Genomic DNA, 18207 nt, shown 5'->3' on the forward strand with positions numbered 1-18207 from the left:
TGAAATCAAAATACCACAGGGTTTTTTGTTTTTTCAGTTTGGGTTTTTTGGTGGTTCTTTTTTTTTCCTACTTGAATGCATAAAACCTAAATACCAGCAGGATGTCTCTTGGTTATGAGTGCTAGTGCTAGCAAAAAATGCCAGCATCAACCTCAGGGCTTGCACTACTTGGCAATAGAAGGTTTTTATGCTGTAGAGTCTCTGCAGAACTTTCAGTATAAGTATGTAAATTGGTCCTTCTCCTGGCATTCTAGTTAAAGACAGTTTGTCATTAACCAGATTACTTAACCAATTTTTCTCTTTAGTTTTCCCATGTAGAGTGGAAGTAGCAACTTTAGACCGTTAGAGTATACAAATGAAAGTTAATTACTGCTGCTATGTGGAAGTAATATATGTTACTCGTTACTGCATTTTTTCTGTCTGTAATAGGTTAGAAAACAGAAGATTCTCAATCAAAGTCATGGCAGTACTGCCTTGTTATCTGTACGACTTCGCATTGATACAGCTTTATTCATGTGTCAGTTGGATTCCTAATTTTCATTCAGAGAATCAGATTTATGTGAGACACTAAATGGAAGACTATGTCTGAAGATAGCTCAACGTAATCATTTATTCCTATACTCTAGTGCAATACTATGCTCCTGATAACTCCAGAAGAGTTGCTCTGCTGCTGGGAGTGATAGGCCTTTTCAGGGAAGCTGGCCATAACTAGTAGGACATTACCTACTAGATCTCTTTCTTAGCACATTTCCAACTATTTTTGAGGCATTTAGTTGGTAAGGTGTTAGAACAATTGAAACCTCAACATTTGCTTGAAGTTAGCTTTTTTATTATTAAGTATAATTTTCCCACCTCAAAATATGATATTTTGGATACATTATTCTTTTTCTTTATTCCTTTTTTGGTCTGTTTTAACCATTTTAACACACACACATGAATAAACAAGCAAACAAAAAAAAACAACAAAAAACAACCCAACACTGCAGGCAAATTGTTATTATAACCATATTGTAGGTAAATGTGGGTTGTCAGAAGTTTATGTATGCATTTTCACAAATCTTTGTATCTCACAAGCATTTCATGGGACCGTTGCTTCTATACATACATACACTGATTTACTATTTTCCTTTATTTTCATCAATACTTTCCTATGTATAAGACTCAGTTTGCTAGTAAGTAGATAAGTCATTTAACAAAGAGTTTTAAGATGCAATATCATCGTTTGTAATGCAACTGTGTACACAGTATCCAAATAGATTTTGAAATTTGAGATTTTTACTGAGTGCTGTTTCATATTTTGCCATATGTTAATTTGCTCACTGGGAGATAATATTGAATGTTTCTTATATAGAGTTATAACTTGCTTCTACAGATACTGGTTTGGTTTTTTTTACAGAAGCACGATCCAATACATTCTCAGGGTGTTCAAAATCATTGTAACGGCAAGTGATTTTGTACTTGAAGAGAATATTATGGCTAATGATGGACAGCTAGTCATGTTTCTCTTGAGAATAAAATATCTCTGCATTGGTAAAGTCTTGTACTTTTTTACTCTTCTTGTAAAGTTATTGTTCAACTGCTCCATGTAATCAAATTTAGGCTTCAATTTGTTCAGTTTAGCAAAAGTCTCACAACTCACCCTTCATCAATACAATATTGCATTGTTGCATTGATTACAATTATGACTTTTTCAAAATTAACCGTATCACCTAACTTAATTCCCCTAAACTGTATGATTTTTGAGATAATAGATCTGTGTTAGGGAGCTTGTTTACCATTTTGTTTGCTGAAATGGGTTCATCTATATTTATGAAAAGAATATGTCAAAACCTACCATGTAATGAATATTCAGAAAAAGGGTTTACTCTCTTTTCACATTAGAATATCCTTTCAGTTAAAATTATATTTGAATTTCCCTCATTTTTCCACTCCTTCTACACTTTATATTAGGTCTTGTATAGGCTATAACTGGAGGCTTTTAGCTGAAGGAGGAAGAAAACTTTCCTTTCTGTTGTTATATAGTTTTTAATAAAATTGTTTGAATTAAATTGCAACTATGTTAAAAAAAAATAAGGGAATTAGATAAGCAAGATTAGAGGGTAAGAACGAGCTGTGCAAAAGACTCAAAGCACTTTCCCTGAGGAACATCCATCTCTCGAGCTCCAAAGAGTAGGATAGTAGAAGTCTTTTTCTTTGGTTTAATGTAGAATCAAAGAAAAGTTGAAAGTAGCCTTAATGGAAATTAAAACAGCCTTCTTCAGGTGCAACAAACACCCAGTTAGGACATGAACCTCAGGCAAAGAAAGCTGTCAGAAATAGGAAGAAGCAACAGTATTCTGTTCTTAAAGGTCGATTACTGGATTTAAAATGTTTTTTTATCAGCAATAAAAACTATTGGCTCCATAAACTTATGTAACAGAAAAAAGCCCATAAAATATGCAAAGAAGCTAATTATGATCAAACAGAGAATAGTCAGTACATAAGCACAAGCACAGTACACACTCTCCAATCTTCTAGGTAAGAACATGTTGTCCCGAAACTCAGATTAAAACATAATATTTCTATAAGAGCTGTTGACTACTGTCACAATTAGTTTTGTAAAAATCTATTCTTCCAGTATGACCATGATCATGGATAACTGACAATAACTGTCATGATGATGATAAATTTTGTTGTAGCTTCAAAACTCTGCATAAGTGTCAATACTAATTTTTCCAGCATGTTTGTGTTATTCCCATTTTTGTGTGTGTATGAAATGAAGATGTCACAGTTTTTCAGTCTGTTCTCACAGCACACTGATGTGTTTACACCACTGCGGTCCCTGTGAAGTCAGTGCAACTGCAGAGATATGATTAAGAGCAGAATTTGCACTTTCCTTTAAGGTTCCAGACTGAGAACAGATATCTTTAAAGTCATGATTCATGAAGTATATATCTTGAAGAAAAGCATTCCTATGAAGTAAATGACCCTTAGGTGTATGCTGCCTGTAGTATACTCGGTGATATATGCAATAGAAAGAGTCCCATTAACCAATCTACTAAAAGATCATATACTTGACTGTTGGACTGGCAGAGCTAGAGTAAGTGAGGCATAAAGCAAGGTAAGTAGAACCTAGCATAAACAGTGTCTGTTTGACTTTAGGTAGATATTACCATTTTCATCTGTGCTTACACAGAAACATGAATTTCTGGGTTTTTTTAAGATTCTATATGAGGTGTGAAAAAGTGTATGCCAACGTTAAGTAAAGAAATTGCATCTTCTGTGCATGATAGACAATATTAGACAAGATAGATAAAATGTGTTTGTTCTCCTTAGGCTATCCAATTCTGCTCGTATCTCCACAGCAAAAGAGAAAAAAGGGACATTTTACAATGCAGAGATAGTAGAGATATATAGTCTCACATATTCTTCAATGTGATGCACCATTTGAAGGCTATTAGCATGCCTTATGTAGCAGGCAACAATCAAAATGGGGGAATGCAGATACCAAACATGCTGATGATAATAAGGGAACAAAAGATCAGAGATCAGTAAAAGGATTAATCAAAATTCCTGCTGATTAATAAAGTGGGCTGTTAAGAAATACTGCATCAGTCTTTGGCCTCACCTTGGAAGAAAGCAGAAAAATGTTTTACATGTTTGCTGTCTCTATACTTATCTATACATTCCATTATTGTGCTTACATAGGATGACATTGTTGACTTAATTTCAGCTTGTCATCTACTCTCAAGGATCTTTCCTGTGGAACTGTATAACTTTCCAAGTCCTACGAGCTTCCAAAATCCACTGTTAAGCACATTTTCCTTATAATTATTATGCCATATTAAGCACTGTGTTCATTATGTTAATACTAGATTAATTATTACTGGATTATGAGAAAGGACATGACAACAAGCCTAGCAAAACATGCCCTTAAGAGCTAACTGGATGAAAGCTGATGATTTGCACCAAGCCAGTTTCTGGTGAGCCTTTATTATATTTATTTATCCCTAAAACAAAGAAAATGTCACAGGAATGCAAGTGTAGAATAAATAAACTTTTTAAAAAAATACCTTTTAGCATAACAGAAAAAGTTTTGTCCAACAAAACCATGGTAAAACATCAGTGTCGGACTGACATCTTTTCATAATAAAACTGAGGAGTATGGAAGCTCACATATAATAAACAGGTTTGAAATTTAGCAGGTTCATTTTGGTAGTATGCAAAATATATTCTCACAGCATGTTAATAATGAAAAGCCAAGATGTGTTATCCTCTTATGGGTACTTAATTTCTTATAGCTTGATATATGTATGATGGGAGAATGCTCAGCAACTTTAATATGAGAGCCATGTAAGAATGCTATTATTCTTCCTGAATTAATCAGAACTGAGGAAAAGCTAGCCATATTAGCTCTCTTGTGTTAATGAAAGTTTGTTAACGTGTTACACTTTGTTAGAAATTGGCCTGTTCTCAGAATGCCCAGCAAATACTGTGATGGCACTTTTGAAGTCAGAATTTTGACAAATTACATTCTCCAAATGTACAACAAATTACGCTAGCTGGCAGTCTACTAAGAAATAAGAGGCCACTAGTACAATTTTAATGCCAAACTCCGTATCATCTTTATAGCAAAGTGGATAAAATCTGTGAGAGAGATTAGACATGGTAACATAACAGCACTTTTATCAATATTGCCAGATTTTTGGTAAGAAAATTATGACCTCCTGGAATATGCAAAATCACATGGGGAAAAGCTATAAGGTTTCACCATTTCTTGTTGGTTTTCCCTCTCAGACATGTAAATTTGAAGATAGAATAAAAGAAGGAAAAAAGCTGTGTGGCAGAATAGGAGAACAGCATGCATTTAGTACAAAATGTATGATATTACTGTGCAAATCATTCTGTGTATTACACAGGAGTTCTGGTGTAAACGTCATATGTACAACTCAATTCAAACTTTCTCATAGATTTTGAAGTGTTGACAGAAGTATTTGTTATTTCCCATAGATAAATCCAAAAGTCTGGAAGAAAATCAAGTGTGTTCTATAGATAAAACAACACTGTCAATAAATCTATAATAAAATGCAAATAAGAAACATTTAACTTAAAAGGCAATTGATTTTAAAAGTAATGCCTAAGACTGGTATTCCCATAAAACTGTGTATCTGTGTTCAAGTAACAAATAGGTAGTTCCTTTTTATGTTTCCTTCTTTGCAACTACAATGAAGAAAGAGAAAATGAAGTGCTTTGAAGACTTTCAAAGTCAAACTACAATGTAACTGGGTTGATGCTCTAAAAACTTAAAGGTTTTTAGAGCACTTTTTTGCAACTTTTTTCACTGAAAACAATAAGTACTATTTTGCAGCAATGCAATATGGGACACTCAGAGATGAACTGAGCTGAAGACAACGCGCTTTGTACAATGGTAGGAGAAAACTCCAATTCAATTTAAAATATTTTTCATTTTCAGCATCAGCTAGTAATGGAACATCTAATGTCTTTTTGAATCAACAAAAATCATGTGGTACTGCAGGACCCTCTATACTGTAGAAACACACCAAGCTGTATAAGGCACAGAGATAGATAAGCAATATAATTTCTCTCCTAGCCATAGTACCCTTTTTATTGGAAACACATGTCAGAGCAACTGCTTATACTCATAAGGCAAGCTAGACCCCCAGAAATATTTGTGTGCACTACTATGCTAATTTGCTATCTTTCAGGGCTCACTCTTTGAAATTCATTCCCCTTTGTGTATTTTTAGTTCTTATTTTCCTACATATTCTACTAAAACTGATAAAGAAATGAAAGAGGAATTTAAGAGCAAATAGCAGAACATTTTTTTAGCATTGTTAGGAGGAACAGCTTTCTATGTGCGGATATGGGAAGCTGTCAGCAATAATGGGGAATGTAATGTTCAGTCTAATGCTGCCAAAGACTGTTAACTGTTTTTCTTCACATAGTGAGGAACAGCTTTTGAATATTACACAAATACCAGATATTCTAGGACACAACAATTAAGAAAGCACTGGAAATAAACCATCAGCAAAACTGTCAGATTTTCTGCCTCATCAGAAGAGCCTTTTATAGCTAGGGTTTCTTTTCTTCTCCAAACCCAGACCTCTGACAACTAATCATAGAATCGTAATATCTCAAGTTGAAAGGGACCCATGAGGATCATTGAGTCCAACTCCCTGCTCCTCACAGGACTACCTTAAACTAAACCATTTGACTAACAGCATTGTCTAAATGCTCCTTGAACTCTGACAGCCATGGTGCCATGACCACTTGCCGGGGGACCTTATTCCAATGATCAACCATTATCAATGAAGAATCTTTTCCTAACATCCAGTCTGAACTTTCCCTGACACAGCTTCATTTAATTTCCTCATGTTCTACCACTGTCCATAAGGGAGAGGAGATCATAATCTCCCACTCCACTGCCCACTTTGAGGAAGCTGTAGCCTTCAATGAGGTCAGCCCTCAGCCTTCTCTTCTCCAAGCTGAACAAACTGGGACCTCAGCCACTCCTCATAAGTTTTGCCCTCAAGACTTTTCACCATCTTGGTCACTTCTCTCTGCACACACTCTTAATTTTCTGGTGTCCTTCTTATGTTGAGGCACCCAAAACAACACACAGTACTCAAGATGGGGTCACACCAATGCAGCGTAGAGTTAGACAATCATCTCCCTCAGCTGGCTAGATATACTGTACTATATGCACTCTAGGACACAGTTGGCCCTTTTGGCTGTCAGAGCACACTGTTGACTCATATTCAACTTGCCATCAACCCAAAACCCCAGATCTTTTTGCAGGGCTCTTCTCAGACTCTCAGGATTGTCCCATCCTACATGGAGAATCCAGAACCTGATCCTGTTAAATTTCATGCAGCTGATGATTGCCCAGCTCTCTAGTCTATCCAGATCTCTCTATAAAGCCTCTCTCTGTAAGTAAAGACTACCCTCAAAGGAATCCACAGCTCTTCCTAGTTTAGTATCATGGGAAAACTTACTTAATGTACCTTTGATTCCTGAATACAGGTAATTTACAAAAACTTTAAAGAGAATTGTCCCTAAAATTGAACCCAGGGGAACCTCACTGGTGACTGGCTGCCAGCCTGATGTAACCCCATTTATTCTGTCTCTGAGCCCCACCAATCAGCCAATTGCTCACCCAACGTATTACGAACTTGTCTAGCTGTGTGCTGGACTGCGAAAAACAGCATCAAAAGCTTTGCTAAAATCCAAAGCCACCATATCTATTGGCTTTCCTCGGTCAGTTACGTGGGTGACCTTATCTTATCATAAGGGCTTTCCCCTCATGAACTATTGGCTATGACCATTGTCTCTGAAGTCGTTTTCAATAATTCCCAGAATACCCTTCTCCATATTTTGTCAGGTACTAAAGTGAGACTGACAGGAGTGTAATTACCAGGGTCTTCTTTTTCTTTCTTGAAAACTGGGACATTTGCCAGCTTCAGGTTGACTGAGACCTCTCCAGAATCCCAGGACTATTATAAAATAATGGCAAGAGGTCCTTCATTAACATCATCCAGTTCCTTCAGTACCCTGGAGGAATCCCATCAGGCCCACAGATTTATGTGCAACTGGCTGGAGCTGCAAGCCTAGAACAAATTCAGGATCAGCTGGAATTTATCATCCCCAAATGCAATCCAAACCTTCACATACTTCTTTTTTTTTTTTTTCTTTCTCCTTTTTTTTTTACAGTTCGGTCAGCTCATAGCAACTAGAAAACCTGATATTTGTGTTAAATACTGCAGGTTATGACAGATGTTTCAAATAAAATGTCAGGCATAAAATGAAACATTCATTTTTATAATTGTCAGTTCTTAGTGCTGTAATTGAAAGTGGTAAGAAATACCAAAATTTGACCTTGTTGAAATAAAATAAAGTAGACACATGAAAGCTTCCATGAAAGCAGCATGTTGAATTTAATTTTAGGAAGAGTAAGTATGTTTTTAATAATGATTTATATATATATATATATATTAAGGAAAAAAATAGTAAGTGCAAGAATTTTAGAAAGAAGTACTAAGAGGTTATGAAAACTGTAAGATGCAGTACAGATTTTCACACTTGTGAATTCAATGTGTTCAGTCAAAAGTAAAATCACTGCTCTTGAAAATTCTCCTGTATTTCTTGACAGTTGTTTAGATGTTCCCTTGACAACTGCTCTGGTTAATCAAGGATGTAGATGAATCCACTGTTTCAGTGTTCTCCAGGAGACATTTTATATTGTGTCTTTAATATCAACACTTTTTTCAGTAAGGAGGATTTTTATGAGGATTTTTTTCCTAAGTTGAGCTGTTAAGTTGGGCTAGTGTTTGTCAGTTTGTAGGGAAGAAAATAACAAATAGTTCTAAATATAATCCTCCAACTGTGGCATTAGAAAATAGACAGTAATATATAACTACTTCGTAATCATTTTCCAGAAGACCAGAAATCCTGGTCTGCTAGTAGTGAGTGATCTGTGCACAGAAAAATCCTTTACCATAATAATTTAGTGTGGATAAGAACAGAGGCTGTTTCTTGTTAAAATGGTAGTGGTTTTTTTATACCTGATGATCTGACATTTTAATTTTGTTATGCCTCTCCTTAATGGGTTAGAAATATGGCTGCACCTTCAACACTATATAGAAAACATAATTGCTATAAACTAAATTTCCTTAAGTATGTTTACACAACCATTAACACACCATTTCTACATGATTACATTAGATAATTATAATGCCTGAATGCAGATAAAAGTCATCCAGAAGTTCCAGTCTCCAGACCTATACTCATCCACATTGTCAAATATGTAATCAGCTTAAGACACTTTACTGTGTTTCCCTTGATATAAACTGGAAGCTGAAACAATCATGCTATCAATTAGGGCTTAAGTCAGTCTCTCTCCAATGATTAGAAGAGACATTAGTAGGAATTTTGCCTTCATTCTTTCTACTGTGTTCCTTGAGTGCCACCTGGTGACTAGTTTGAAAGAAAAAAAAAGTATGATTACATTTCCAGGTGAAGTAGCTGTGATAATTTAAGCTAAAACATTTGCTCAAGCAAGGTTATAACAGGTAACATTTCATTTAGAAATGCCTCAATCTTAGCTGGGTTAAGATGATGTCTTTCTGTATTACTTCCAGGCTGAAATTAATCCAGTACTTAATATTCACAGGTATATGTCATAGGTATAACTGTGTTAAGTAAACATTGCATTTTGATAGAAATTCAGTGTTCATACACATAATTAGTCAAGAAGTAACTAGTTATAAAGAGTAATCACTCTTTATAACTTCTGTTTTGCATCTGTCAAGGTCCACGAGTCTTTTGTAAAGAAACCAGGATCACCTGCTGCAAGCTCAAGAGTGTTGCATCCCAACCAGAAGGGAGTGCAGCAGGAGGGCCAGGAGACCTCCTTGGATGGATAAGGAGCTCCTGAGGAAAATTCAATTGAAAAAAGAGGCTTATAATAAGTGGAAGCAAGGACAGGTGGCATGGGAAGAGTACAGGGATGTTGTCCGAGAAGCTAGGGACCAGGTTAGGAAAGCTAAGGCTCCGTTAGAATTAAACCTGGCTAGAGGTATTAAAGATAACAGGAAGGGATTCTACAAGTACATAGCAAATACAAAACAGACTAGGGAGAATGTAGGCCCCCTCAGGAAGCTCTCGGGAGAACTGGCTACACGGGATTTGGAGAAGGCTGAGGTTCTGAATGACTTCTTTGCCTCGGTCTTCACTGGCAAAGGCTCTGACCAAACCACCCAAGTCTTGAAAGGCAGATGCAGGGACTATGAGAATGAAGACCTTGCGCCCACTATAGGAGAGGAACTGGTTCGAGACCATCTTAAAAATCTGAACATGCACAAGTCCATGGGTCCTGATGAGATCCATTCACGGGCCCTGAAGGAGCTGGCAAATGAAGTTGCAAAGCCGCTGGCCATCATATTTGAGAAATCATGGCAGTCAGGTGAAGTTCCCGATGACTGGAAAAAGGGAAATATAACCCCCATTTTCAAGAAGGGGAAAATGGATGACCCAGGGAATTACAGACCAGTCAGTCTCCCCTCTGTGCCTGGCAAAATCTTGGAGCAGATTCTCCTGGAAGGCATGCTAAGGCACATGAAAAACAGCAAGGTGCTTGGTGACAGCCAGCATGGCTTCACTAAGGGGAAATCCTGCCTGACCAATTTGGTGGCCTTCTATGATGGGGCTACAGAACTGATGGACAGGAGTAGAGCAGTTGATGTCATCTACCTGGACTTGTGTAAAGCATTCGACACTGTCCCACACAACATCCTTGTCTCTAAATTGGAGCGGCATCAATTTGGTGGATGGACCACTCGGTGGGTAAAGAACTGGCTGGATGGCTGCACACAAAGAGCTGTGGTCAATGGCTCAATGTCCAGCTGGAGACCAGTAACGAGTGGTGTCCCTCAGGGATCGATGTTGGGACCGGTCTTGTTCAACATCTTTGTCGCTGACATGGACAGTGGGATTGAGTGCGCCCTCAGCAAGTTTGCCGATGACACCAAGCTGTGTGGTTCAGTTGATACACTGGAGGGAAGGAATGCCATCCAGAGGGACCTTGACACGCTTGTGAGGTGGGCTGATGCCAACCTCATGAGGTTTAACCATGCCAAGTGCAAGGTCCTACACCTGGGTCGGAGCAATCCCAGGCACAGCTACAGGTTGGGCAGAGAAGAGATTCAGAGCAGCCCTGTAGAGAAGGACTTGGGGGTATTGGTTGATGAGAAAATGAACATGAGCTGGCAGTGTGCGCTTGCAGCCCTGAAAGCCAACCATATCCTGGGCTGCATCAAAAGGAACGTGACCAGCAGGTTGAAGGAGGTGATTCTGCCCCACTACTCTGCTCTTCTGAGACCTCATGTGGAGTGCTGTGTGCAGTTCTGGTGTCCTCAACACAAAAGGGACATGGAACTGTTGTAACAAGTCCAGAGAAGGACCACGAGGATGATCAGGGACTGGAGCACCTCCTGTATGAAGACAGGCTGAGGAAGATGGGGCTGTTCAGCCTGGAGAAGAGAAGGCTGCGTGGAGACCTCATAGCAGCCTTCCAGTATCTGAAGGGGGCCAATAGGGATGCTGGGCAGGGTCTCTTCATTACAGACTGTATTGATAGGACAAGGGGTAACGGGTTCAAACTTAAACAGGGGAAGTTTAGGTTGGATATAAGAAGGAAATTCTTTCCTGTTAGGGTGGTGAGGCACTGGAATAGGTTGCCCAGGGTAGTTGTGAATGCTCCATCCCTGGCAGTGTTCAAGGCCAGGTTGGACGAGGCCTTGGGTGATATGATTTGGCGTAAGGTGTCCCTGCCCACGGCAGGGGGGTTGGAACTAGATGATCTTAAGGTCCCTTCCAACCCTAACGATTCTATGATTCTATGATTCTAAACAGCCCCTGTAAAAAAAACGCTTTGTTAATTCTTGTTCTTAACTACTTTATATAAAATCCACAGCAGCTATGAAAAAAATCAAGTTATTCTAAGGCAAGCATAGAAAGGAAGGCTGAACCTCTTCTTATTTCAAATTGTGGAAACAAACCGTACATCAGGCCTGTACATTACAGGAACAGGTTTAGCTCCACATGGCTCTAGACCTATTTAGATTATTGTGCCTAACAGTCCATTAGATCCCCACCCCACACTAATTTCCTATAACTACTCCCCACACACTCAGTTCTCTACTGGCCTGTAAATCCTTTTTATATCATTATGTGTATGATGTGCATGATTCACTATTTTGTTGCCTGACAAAATAATCGTGCAGTAGGAATCACATTACATTCTCTCCTGTCGCTGTCTCTGGTCGGAAAAATACACTGGCTTTGAATGCAACTGAAATACACCACCGAGATGTGAGGCAGATGGACTGAAATGCCTTCAGCATCTAAATGAGTGAAAAAGTACAACTGAACTAAAAATACTTCAAAATTTAAAGATGTCAGTGATTAGCCAGTTTCATCTCAGGTGTTCTTAATGTGAGGTCAGCATCTCATAATATAAGGTTAATTAGAAAAATAAAGAAAAAATGTCAAGAGAATAAATCATTAGTTCCATTTTCTCTTTTCTAATGTGGATAATGGATTTCAATCTTCTATGAGATGCATGAAATAATACAACAGCATTTATCCAGTTGCAAGATAAAGACAAATTTAATCTTAGTTTAGATTAGTTATAGAGCTACATGAAGCTGTATTTTAGTTCAGGTCATTTCTGTCACAGAATATTTCAAGTACATTCTTTTTTCTGTTATTTTTTAAAGAAGCTATCATAATTATGTCTTGCATATGTCTATACTGTAGCACTTTGTGGGTTTAAATGCTATACTAAAGATAGAGAAAGCATTTCTGGTTTAATTGCCATTTTTCATTATTTTCATAATTTTCTCAGAAAACTGTCTTTTTGGGCTGTAATTTTCCATGCTCTGCCTCTTTCTAAAAGCCATTCTAAACATATTCAAGTAATCTAGCAAATTCAAACAGTCCTAATTTTGTGGTACTGTAAGCATGAAAAATATTCATTCTGTTCACATTTCAAATGACATTTTTTCCTTTCTGACACAAGACAGAGAGGAATTCCTGGTATTACTTGCTTGGAAATCCTTGCACAGAAAGGCACAAATGCTAAAGAAAGTAGGTAGCATTCCAAATGTGCACTCCATATCCAGGGCAGTGCATTGCTGCTTACAGCCTGTGGGGTTTTTTCCTCACAACTTAGTCACTATAATCTACTTGTTGACATCAAACAAATCAGTTCTTTTGTTTGAGATTCCATTGCCATATCTTAAAAATAAAAGAAAGGCTTTATTCCCTTTGTGAAGTTGAGACCTAATGATCATAATCATTGGGTAATAGCTGCTGTTTATAGGGACTGGGGATCTTTGGTAATTTTTTTTTTCTTTTTTTTCTGACACATTTAAAGGTAGAATGGATCACCAGGTATGCCTGTGTAGGGGTGACTGTGTTATTATCTATATGAATTTAGGGTACTTGGCTTGTCTACATAAACATACTGCAGTAAAAACCATGTCAGCCTGAAGTATATTTAAGGCTTATTTTGATTGTACCTATTTTTAATCTTCCACTTTCTTTTTTTTTTTTTCACTAGCACAGAATTAAAATGAGAAATTATGTGTATAAGACAATGAAACTGTCTGAATGCCAGCCATTTGTAGTGAAAGTTTACAATGCTGAATTTGGCTTGAATGGATAATTCCTTGAATATGATCAAACTGGCACAGACCATATTGTTCTTTTCTTTTCCATTAGATAACATTTTTCTCTACTAACTTTTCTGCATCACTTGAACGTATGTTCTTAGTGGGCTGGACTGTTATGTAATATAAGGGTTAAACCATAAACTGATTTAGAAATTGCAGCAGATACAGACTTCAGAAACCTTACTAAAATGCTGGGACAAGGCAGAGGTTAGGCTTTGCCAGGAGTATGTTAAGTCTATACTAAAGTATCCACTCAGAGTAGATAGCATCAAGGAAAGGTTATGAGTTATATTTCCCCTGCAAGTCCTAAATGAGCTGATTTTCTTTCAAGTGAGAAAGTTTATACACTGTGATTTACCTGGACAATTCCCAGCAGATGAAATACAAGTAGGAATAATAAATAAAATTTGAAGTATATATTATATATCAAGAATTGGTTGGAAACCACAGTAGCTGAAAGTACTTCCTCCAAAATTGTCCTTATTCCAAGTATCTAAATTGCAATCACAAAACTATTTTCCCTTCTACCCATTATTTTTAAGGAGGAACTTCTGTTTAATCAGTTCACATTTTATAATGGAATTGTGAAAATTAGGTGATCCTCAGAACAGCACACATTGCTTCTTGTTCCTTACACTCAAAAGCAGAATGCTATGCTAATTTTAGACTACACGAGAAGGAACTTAAAATATACTTAAAACAACATGACCTTTCTTTTTTTTTTAACTTAAATAAGAAAGAAAAAATAATATTTTTCAAACATATTTGAAAATCTAGGGGTCTAGATCACATTTCAAAAAGTGATAGTAGAATATGCCATTGAAATAGCTCGGTCTTTAAAAACAAAATTAAAAACATTGCTTTTCCTGGCTCAAAAATAGGAAAAGTGTTGCATATTCACAAAGGTGAAATAACTTAGCACATTTCAACTCCGTGCAGCAGAGCACAGTGAAAAGTCAATGAATTAATATTGACTGAATTTACTCTGGAACCAGAAGCAATATAACCATTGGAAAGGTAGGATTTATTAATATGGGTGCATCACCTGCTGACACAGATATACTGCAAATAAGACTTTCTCAGAAATCACTGCACTGCAGTGAATGCTGTAAATATTCATTAGGAGACCAATAGTATATCCATTTATGTCAATACAATGTTCCCACTAACTTCGGAGGTGCAAACTGAGACTAAATTTCATACTGAATCTACAGAAAGCGAATGAAACAGTAAGATCATAGACACAAGAGTAGAAAAACAAAGCTCAGGGCATTATATGGGATAAATCATACAACAGCAGCTGTGCACAACCAGCAAGGTGTGGTGTATGAAAGGGGAGGCATTTGAGAGCATGGTAGGTCTTGCTGTTTATTCAGGATTATTCAAAGACAAATTTGTGCTTGGCTGTGCTGAGGTCATTTTTAGGAACAGTAATCTATGCTTCTAGTGTTCAGGACATAATGGGTTTTAAAAAATGTTAGCTCTTTCATACATCTATGGCCTAACATAAAACTTAGTCTACCCCAACACAAAATAGTTTATGAGTTTCCTTCAATTCTCCTTTACTATTTGTCCAAATTAAAAAAAAAAAAAAAAAGAAAATTTGTCAGTATATATATATGACTTGGTTTTTTTTCAGAATCTCTTGTAAAATCTTTTGTGTAGCATTTGTGAAATGCTACACAAGAATTTAACATTGTTCTTATTAAAAGCCTTACTCTGGAAACCAAAATGTATGGATTTGATTGAATAGGATTTCATGTACAAAGTGCATGTAGTCAGTAAACCTCAGCACACCTCCTAATAGGAGGTCCGTCGCATTCTGTTATAAAGGTTGTGAAAAATAAAACTGAGGCAAAATGGAACTGGGAAGCAGTCTTCAGAACTAGCAAAGCTCAGTTTAAAAGAATCTATTCACTACTATTCTCTTATTCTGCCATCGTTGTGATAACATTTATGTAAGTTTCCTTTCTAAATACAAACCCAGTATATTTGAAAATCATCTTGTTGAATTGAATTTTTATTGCTGATACTATAAATTGCATTTTTTTAGGATCTCAACATAGGAAGAACCTGAAGAATTCTCAGTGTTTCATTGAATGCTCTCTAGTATTTACAAATTCTCTTAACCTTATATTCATCTTTATCTCTGAAGCTCAGTACCAGTTTTCATTAACAACATGCTTCCCAAGTAGCGATAACTGTATCACAGCATAATCTTGCTGCTCAGAGGCATGCAGCCTTTCATTTCTTATTCTATTTCTGTTTCCCCTGTAGGGCAGGAAAAGGAAATTTCCATTGAGGGAGTTCAGCATCATTCAGCGTTGATGTTACTCATCCAACATTCTCTATACCAGTGGGACCATATGTCAGCCACAGTTAGCACTTAAAATTTATCAATACCCACTTACATATGTAAAGATTTCTTTCTTCTTTGTGTACATTTCAAACACCCAAGTCAAAATCAGTAGGAAAGCAAATAAAAGAGGGATGATAGAAGAAACTTGCATATTTTGTCTCCTGGGTAGTCCAAGCAGGCATGAAACTGGAATTATTAGTGTCCAAAGATTGTCATTCTTTACAGAGGCAGAAACATCTTTTTCACCTTGCTTTTGCTGTGTGAGGTTTGGACACTCTGCTGTCAATAGTGTAAGTAGTAATGATACCTTCCATTTCCTTCCAGTTATATGTTGCCTGTGAGCAGTCCTGAAGGCTACTGTATGATTGAAATGGCTGTAGATGGAAATCCTCCTGTACAACACAGACTTTCTCTTTTATATCAAAAAACTCAGGTGAGTCTGCAAAATATCAAAAAACAGTTAATTTGCTTTGAACATTTCATCAACATCTGAACTTTTTATTCTCAAAGGAGAATAAGTATTCTAACTTTTTCTAATGGAAGAAATATAATTCCTCATCAGATAACATCATATGTCATAGCATCATAGAACTTAAGTTCTCTTTAGTATCTTTTCACATCAAGTATCCACAGTATTTCCTTTTAACTTATTTCATTTAACTGATTTTGAAAATCCTATTTTAACTGCCTAAAGTTCATCGCTGTCCCCATTTTGAAACTGGAATCAGAAGACATTATAAATGGGCAATATGCCAGCTTTCCCAAATTAGAGTTTTTCTGTTATTTTTTGTCTCCATGTCATAACTTCTTTTTGTTATGCATTCTCTCATCACAAGGTTTTTTCTGCATGATGCATTTAAAATGTTTTCAGACTTGAGAATTTGAACTGTGATTGGCAGTTCATTTTGGAAATTTGTTCACTAGAAGTCAGGCCAGTTAGCTGGAGAGTTGCCACTCATGATGTGCATCTCACTGTATTGCACTGCTAGTTAGTAATGGAATTTCTTCCCTCTTTCTTCCTGAGTCAGTATCTAGGTGTTTGTTCAGTCTGAGATAAAGAATTAACTTGTATTAGAATTGCTGTTAGACCAATCAGTTGTCTTTTCCTAGACTCCAGATGATCAGCCTGATGTTCTGATGCAGAAGGTTGCTTTGTCTCTCACTTTGTGTTTCAGGGTAATTAACTCTGGCAGAACGTAAAGCTAACACTATTGGCAGCTTCTGTATAGAAAATATGGGGAAAGAACTTACCCATCAGTACCTAATTACATAGATAAGCCATAAATACCTTACTAGTAGAAAAACTTACATGTAGCTACCTTTGATGTCATGCACCAAGATCATACATCAGAATATTTCATATCCTAATCAGGAAATTTCCTTGGCTCCTAAGAAAGTCCACAACTCTTCTCTGTTTCTTCTTTTTGGCTGGGAGAGTGTGTCCACATTTCATATCACAAAATGGGGGTTTGAAGTTGTCGTGGTTTAAACCCTAGCCAGACAGCTTGTTCACTCACTCCCACTGAGTGGTGCTGGGCTGACAGCAATCGAGCCCCCCCGCCCCGGGAGCTCTCCCCTTCCCCGCTTCCGGAGGGATGAGGAGGAGAATCAAAAGAGTGCAACTTCTATGGGTTGAGACAAGAACAGTCCAGCAACCAATGTACAACACAAATCACCACCGCCACCACCAACGACAACGATAAGAGAAAATAACAAGGGAAGAGAATACAATACCACTCGCCAAGAAACGACTCTGACCCAGAAGACCCCGTGTCCTTCTGGGTAACTCCCAGTTACCCCCCACCCCGGCCATGACATGCTGTGGTATGGAATACCTCTTTGGCTAGCTTGGGTCAGGTGTCCTGTCTCTGCTTCCTCTCAGCTTCCCCTCCTCCCTGGCAGAGCATGAGCCTCACAAACTCTTTGGTCAGGGTAAACATCACTTAGCAACAACCGAAAACATCGATATTATCAGCACTGTTCCCAGGCTGAAAGTCAAAACACAGCGCTGCACCAGCTACCAAGGAGAAAAATTGACTGCTACTGCTGAACCCAGGACAGCTACTGAAGTTGTTCTGTGGTGCACTGGATCTGCCCCCAGGGTCAGTGCTGTCATAAAATAAGCCAAATAATAAAAATATTACATTGCAAGAAGAGAGTTGAAACTATGTTTCCTAATTATAGACATTTTATATTCCAGTCCAATGCTTTGCTTAATTTTTGTAGCAGGTTCACAAGCAGAGAGAAAATGCCTGTCTGCAAAAACTGTTTACAAATCTTGTCTGTAACTATGATGGGTTATAGTTTTGTTTGAAAAGGGATAAAGTCAAGTGATATGAAATGAATTAAACAAATGCTGAGCCACTACCTTTGAATTCCTTCCACATGAAAACTCTGAAATAATTTTATCCATGCTCTAAAAGAAGTAACGATTTTTCTTTCTCTTCAAAAAAAAAGGCCTTGTAAGTAAAGGAATGTCTGGTGATGTTCATGTTCATTGTATCTCCAAACTTGCAATTGTCAGCAGCATAGATCCAAGATTGAGAAAAGCAATATAGGAAACAGCAAAATCATACAGATGTGTAAATTCCAGAAAAAAACAATGTGATGTTTTCC

General features: G+C 37.3%; 1 protein-coding gene across 1 annotated transcript in view; it reads left to right on the forward strand.

Moving 5' to 3' along the window:
• Positions 1-18207, forward strand: part of EYS (eyes shut homolog) — a 286523-nt gene that overhangs the window by 157130 nt on the left and 111186 nt on the right. Inside the window, exon 9 of the mRNA XM_062626098.1 lies at positions 15916-16024. Coding sequence (XP_062482082.1) covers positions 15916-16024 — 109 coding nt within the window. The remainder of the gene's footprint in view (positions 1-15915; positions 16025-18207) is intronic.

Source organism: Pezoporus occidentalis, unplaced genomic scaffold, assembly GCF_034315485.1.
Source record: "Pezoporus occidentalis ecotype Australia unplaced genomic scaffold, CSIRO_AGI_Poc_V1 ctg29, whole genome shotgun sequence".
Classification (NCBI taxonomy): Eukaryota; Metazoa; Chordata; class Aves; order Psittaciformes; family Psittacidae; genus Pezoporus; species Pezoporus occidentalis.